General features: G+C 48.8%; 1 protein-coding gene across 1 annotated transcript in view; it reads right to left on the reverse strand.

Moving 5' to 3' along the window:
- Positions 1–5,859, reverse strand: part of ARHGEF26 (Rho guanine nucleotide exchange factor 26) — a 154,269-nt gene extending 148,410 nt beyond the window's left edge. The window contains exons 1-3 of the mRNA XM_079923069.1: positions 5,761–5,859; positions 4,194–5,338; positions 2,581–2,620 (exon numbers count right to left, since the gene is read on the reverse strand). Of these exons, the coding sequence (XP_079779195.1) occupies positions 2,581–2,620; positions 4,194–5,273 (1,120 nt within the window). The 5' untranslated portion in view covers positions 5,274–5,338; positions 5,761–5,859. The remainder of the gene's footprint in view (positions 1–2,580; positions 2,621–4,193; positions 5,339–5,760) is intronic.
- Positions 5,860–6,395: the final 536 nt, after the last annotated feature.

Consider the following 6,395-nt stretch of genomic DNA (forward strand, 5'->3'; position numbering starts at 1 on the left):
GGGATGAATAGAGGGCAGACTTGCCTCAATGTCATTGAAAGGACTTTGGTTTTTTACTCCAAGTGAGAAGGCAAGTCATTTTAGAGTTGAGGACACAATGATCTTGCACAAATACATACCTACAAACCCAAAGATTTACATACAGGGGCTCTGAGAACAGACTGTCAGCAGGATATGATCTAGTCTGGGGATCAGAGAGGTGTTAATGAGGAATATCTTAAGATCTGAAAGCTGAGAAACTACAAAGCTACAGAAAAAAAGCACATGTAAAAGCCCTGAGGCAAGAGGACATATGTTACCTAAGAAGAACAAAGGAAGGTCATTCACTGGCGTGTGGGTGTCTAGCGGACAAAGGGTGTAAGGTGAGTTTAAGGGGAAGAGCCAGACAGTCCAAAGAAGCAGAGTTTTGCAGGCAATGTTAAAGAACTGGATTTTACCCTGAGTCCAAAAGGACTGAGTTTCTTTCATACTGTAAGGGCTGTATTTTATCCCGATTGCAATGGGAATCCACTAAAAGGAAAGGACTTTATTAGACTGGAAAAGCAAAGTATTGACTACTTAAGGGACTAATTAGGATGCTACTGAAGTGGTCACTGAAAGACAATGGAGACTTGGGGGGATGGGCTGGATACGGGGGTCAACTGGATATGGTGGTAAGGATGTTTCCTAGCTCTATAAGTCCCACAATGGAGAAGTAGGAAATGGGAACTCCAGAAGAGATTCACCTTTAGAGGAAAAATTATGAGTTTGGTTTGGGATATACTGAGTTTGAAATGCTTTTCCCATCTACTGAAGCCAGCAAACATCTGCCTCATCTCTTAGCAACTACTGCATGTTCCACATGCACCATTACTAAAGTAATACTGGAATCTATGCAATATTTTACTGTTCTCTGATTGTTCTAAATATGTAAAGCAGATTATGAGGGTATAGACTGAGATCCCCCCACCTCTGTGGTGTCCTTTAAAGTACTTAGTGTGTGGCACAAAATATATGCAGACGTTGTTGATATACATTCATTCATTCTCACAACAACGTGGGCAATAGCATTAACTTCATTTTACCCAGGATGAGACTGAGGCTCAGTGAAGTTAAGAGGCTTGTTCACTGTCACTCAACTGATGAGTAGAAGCAGCAGGACAGGAACTCAGGCCCCTGGTTCCAATATCACAGGTTCTCACCACTCTACCACACAGCTTCCTGACTTACATTCTTGTTAGTCATTAACTGTAAGGCTCCTGCATTCCTCACGTACATATATGTGAAAAAGAATTTCTAGGTCATCATATCTGAGAAGAGAGGAGAGGGTGCACAGAAACAGCTCCTTGTAAAAGGAAACAACATAAAACTAGTTATAGTGAAGGTCTGTCCTCGGACTTCGCAAAAGCTCGACATTTTCAACCCTTTGAGGCAAAGGTCCCAAAACCACTATCAAATTCCAGAAGATGCAAAGCATCTCTCAGAACTGATACTAGGTAGATGCTCTGTTCACTGCACAGTCATAACGGGGTATAAGCGGAAGCAAATGGGACTAAGAACCAGATCTCTTCCTAGTCCTGGCTGTGTGAAAGTGGACAAGGTACCAAACTCTCCGAGCTTCTGTTTTCCTCAATTATAAAATCTGAATTTATCCCAGCCAGCTAAAGTACTGTGTCTGGGTTTCTTCCTCATAGAGAACAGTTTTCTAAGATGGGTACAGTAAATACACTTTTATAAACTGGTCTTGTTTAAATGATCCAATGAGAACTGATGTTTATAAGAATTATATAAGGAAATGTTTTGTAGTCAGCCAAGGTGATATAATTCTGGGTGGTTTTACCTTAGATTTACTTATAGAGGGGCATACGCTTCTTCATTGTTCTTTAAAGGTTGGGAAATCTCAGCATTTCAAAGCATGACAGAAAGTAACTACCCTCACCTGCACCACACTCCCCCAGCCCTACAAGCACTGCACCTGGGGCTTCTCCCTTTGTGCCCTTCCAGACCACTGACACAGGATCCATCTATTTACACGAAGTCTGCTAATCTGATTAGGGTTTGAACACCTGGAGAAAGCTGCTTTTATTTTTGAGACCCTTCACAAAAATATTATATGGGTTCGAAATTCTTAGGAGTATGTTTCTGTCAGCCAGGAGAGTTAGATTTCCCCCAAATTGAAACTGGATTAGGAAACAGGAAGTCAGAAATGATATTAAAATGTAGAAATATAGGGAAAAGAACATTAAGTCAAAGGAAATACGACTTAAGATCTAAATGCCAAAGTTAATTTTTAACTAAAGGGCTAGAGCTTGCCCTTACTCTTTCTCCACTTTTTGAGGGAGGTGGGGATGGAGCCAGAGTAGAGAAGAATTAAAAATCCCAGAACGTTGGTCTGACAAAGTCATCTGCTTACAAAGAACGCCATTAATTTTACTCACTGCTGGTGAATTTAGCTTAGCGCAGAGCTTTGTGCTGTATAATTTGTGAAGAAGTTGTACATTTTTCTCATCTTGACTTTTTTGTAACTTCAGCTGGATTTCAACTTACAATTGATATTCCACATTGAAACAGCAATAAAAGTCTGGAAAATCAAATGCTTACCTTCCCCATCAAATGTTCCTTGTCCTTTCAGCATTTTTTTCTAAGAAACAAGAAAAGCAAAAAGAGGAAAAGCAAAGCAAACTATGTATGAATGAGCCAAACAGAAAATACAGCTATTTTAAGAAAAAGTATTTTTTGTTGTTGTTACATTCATTAGATTTCCAAAGGCATACAGCAGATGATCCCTGGAGTAGTTCACCCGTAACACTACTACGACTCACCAAAAAGGTGAAATAAAATGTACAACATCCCCCATGCTCTGTCAATACAGCTTGAGGATCCTCAAATGACCAGTAGTCCAGCTTATTTCACTACTCATGATTCACCATCACTGTTAAATTGAACTTTGCTATACTTGCAGAGTTGGAGGGGGAAAAAAAAAAACACATAAAATATTATGGAACTTCTTTAAGGCCATGGGATCTAAAATAAAACAGGCTTGCTTGTGTATTACACATGTGATATTTATATAGACTCTCTGATTAATCAAGAAAAGATGTGGCTGCCAAATGAATTCCTGCCCGATTGCCGAGATCTGTCTTGTGTCTGGAGAAGACAGCACATGCACACTCCAAAATCTCCTTCCCTAGTTTTCCCTATTTCTTTATGTCATATTTAGTAATATTTTAATGAGCACAGCTCCTAGGCCTTTATCTGGGAGCAACACCATACCATTCATTGAAACCTGAAGTTTTCAGCTACCAAGTTGTTAAATGCACTCAAGGATTAAGTGGGCACAAAATGGGAATAAGATACAACCACAGGCAGTGGTGAGAGAAACCAGAAACAGCAAAGATGACAAACTATGTCTTTTGTGATCTGGCAACTGACTTTTAAAATTTACATTTTACCTGAATGGTATTTAGTATGTGATCACCACTGAAAAACATAATTCGGTAATTAACTCATTAGTGTAAGTAATTAAAATAATCAATAGGCTCAAGGGAAATCGGTTTTCCTGTATCAGCTGTGATGAATCAGCAACGAATGACTGACATTGCTAAACAAGCACCAGGCAGCGCGGCCACATAATCAAGAGTGCAGAGCCACGCCTGCCCACCATCCCCTTTTCAGCTACCTGTGTTAAAACTGTTCGGGGCTCACTCAGCCAATACTTAATTTTCTGTGTTTTTTTTCCTCATTTGTCCCCCACTTTTTGCCCGAACTTAGAAAATTAAAACAATAAGAGTTTCAGCTCCTCCCATGAAGCTGCATTAAACTGGGCTGTGCCTGCCAGCAACAGAATGGGCAAGAGATAAATGTGCACGGGTCTGATCCACAAACCACAGAATTAAAAAATTGGGCTTCCCTGGTGGCGCAGGGGTTGAGAGCCCGCCTGCCGATGCACGGGACACGGCTTCGTGCCCCGGTCCGGGAAGATCCCACATGCCGCGGAGCGGCTGGGCCCGTGAGCCATGGCGGCTGAGCCTGCGCGTCCAGAGCCTGTGCTCCGCAACGGGAGAGGCCACAACAGTGAGAGGCCCGCGTACCGCAAAAAAACAATAAAAATAACAATAACCTCTGGTTTCCTCTGTGCCCTTCCTCCCCACCCCCGTCACCTTCACCTGTGGCTTAGCGAACGCCTAACTTGCGACACTCTTGCCCATTCTTACCTTTATCCTTCCCAGGCTGGAAAACTTCTCCTTATCTTCCATTACCGCTTTCAGAATAGGCTGGGACATTCTGTTCTTCTTCTTCGAGGTGGTAGGACTGTCAAAATCAACGCCACTGACCACCGCCCTGCGATAGGACGTGGACCTCAAGCCTCTCCGCAGAGACCCCGGACTGTCCAAGTCGTTCTCCGCCTCGCCCTCGTCCTCTGCGGGGCCCAGGGGCGCTCCAAGGCCCTCCACCATGCTGCGCACCTTAAGCAGTCTCTTGTGGGGCTCCACATTTTGACTGTTGGATTTACTTATCTTAATTTCCGAGGCCAGACTCTTCGGAATGATCTGCTGTTTCCCCACTTTGAGGGCGGCGGGGCTGTTTGTGCTCAAAACCACTGAAGGATTCTCCAGGAGCTCGTTCTCCTGTGAGGGAAGCCTTTGGAGGGGGAGTTTTTGCTCCAAAGACCTTTTGTGAGGCGCGGGAGAGAGTCTCGAAGGTCCCCGCTCAGGGTCCTTAGCCATCTGGCCGGACAGCGAACGCGCGCCTGGGGAGGCGGTATTAGGGATAAGCGCACTTGCAGCAGGCGAAAGCAAGGGGCTGGCGGGGAATCCGGCCCTGTCCCCCTCGGGGCTGCAGGGGGCAGACGCATGAGGAGTCCGCGGGCGGTGCAGCGGCAGCTGCGCGGGCGAAGTCGCAGTGCCGTTCGCTGGGGATTTGGGGTAGCCGCCCGACGCCGCTCTGGGTTCCTGGGGTGACTTGGGCCGTCGAAGCCGAGGAGAAACAGCCCTGTACTCCGGGGAGACGGTCCTCCCATTGGTCACCAACCTCCGATGGGCGCACAGAAGCAGGGGGCTCCTCTGGATCGTCCTGCCGTCGGAGGCGGTGGGCACCTGGGCCGGAGTCTGCGCCGCGGGGGGCTTCCCTCGGTCCTCCACCGGGAAATCCGTGATCAGCAACCCGCTGGGGCTCTGGTAGGACTGGGGCCTCGGCTTGCTCCGGCCCAGCAGCTGGGGCTGAGGGGTTGAACGCCTCCGCCACAAAGGGGTTAAGTTGTTGCTGGAAAAATCTACTTCGGTCTTGCCGTCCATAGCAGAGCCTTGGGCGTCAGCCCCGGGGGGCGGAGGGCGGGGGGACAACACCCAGTGAGTCTTGCCTAAAGAGGAAAGAAGTCATGGAACTTCGCCGCCGGACAACCAGGCACGCCTTGCAGACACGCGCGCTCTGAGCCCGGGGATCACCCGGCTGCCGCGCGGGACACAACTGCGCGTCAATTACCCGCCCTTTCTGGGGCAAAAATTGCGCCCACCGCGCCGAGCAGTCCAGTACAGATATCTGGGCTGTGCCCAGGCGGATTAATCCAATCACCTCCGCGTCTTTCCCGCGCCCAAAGACCACCCGCACGGAAAGAAACAGCCACCAATTCGCCGGGTGCAAACTGATGCACAAGAAGCTTGGGACGAGTTCAGCTTTCTCGGGAAACTCGCCGCGGGACGCTCCCCTCCTCCGCCAGCCAGCCGCCCGCCCCCGTCGTTGGTCCCCTAGCGCCCTAGCTGCCCGTCTCCCAGGCGGATTTACCTTAAGGGCTTTGCAGAGCCCTAGGCCAAAGAGCACCCACCGCCCCGTGGGTGGCCAGGGTCCCAGACCGAATCGCGGCAGCAGGAGCTCTGGAGAGCTCTGCACCCGACCAGGCGTCAGCTCCGCCCCTAAGCTTGACCCCGCCCTCAGCCTTGGCCACGCCCGGGCCCGCCTCAGTCGCAGCCATCCTGGAGCAGCTGCCCTCCTGCCCGGGTCTCTCGTTAAAAAACACACTAGCGCACCTGGGCTGGGTGCCGAGCTCCCGGGTTCCGGGCCGCGAGATGCGGGAAAGGGGCGGCGTGGGAGCTTCGAGCGCGCAGGTCCGTTGCCTGGAGCACAGCGTGGGAACGAGCGTGGGAGCCCTGCCAGGATGTAATTTACGAAGCCCTGGGTCCCCCGGGGGATCTCCCCGGTAGAAACCCGGAATGCCGAGCAGAGTAGGGTCTGTGAAATGCGTGAGCTGGTGCGGGTAGCTCTGAACGCAGAAAGCCAGACGCAACTCAGCATTCAGGTTGTCTTAAAACACAAATCCGATGCCTTGCTCCCCTGCTTAAAATATCTTACAGACTGATAAGTTTTCTTGTTTGTGCCTGGAGTATTTCCGGAGGTATACTTACAGCCAGCTCGGGGGAGGG

This window comes from Stenella coeruleoalba (genome assembly GCF_951394435.1).
Source record: "Stenella coeruleoalba genome assembly, chromosome: 5".
Classification (NCBI taxonomy): domain Eukaryota; kingdom Metazoa; phylum Chordata; class Mammalia; order Artiodactyla; family Delphinidae; genus Stenella; species Stenella coeruleoalba.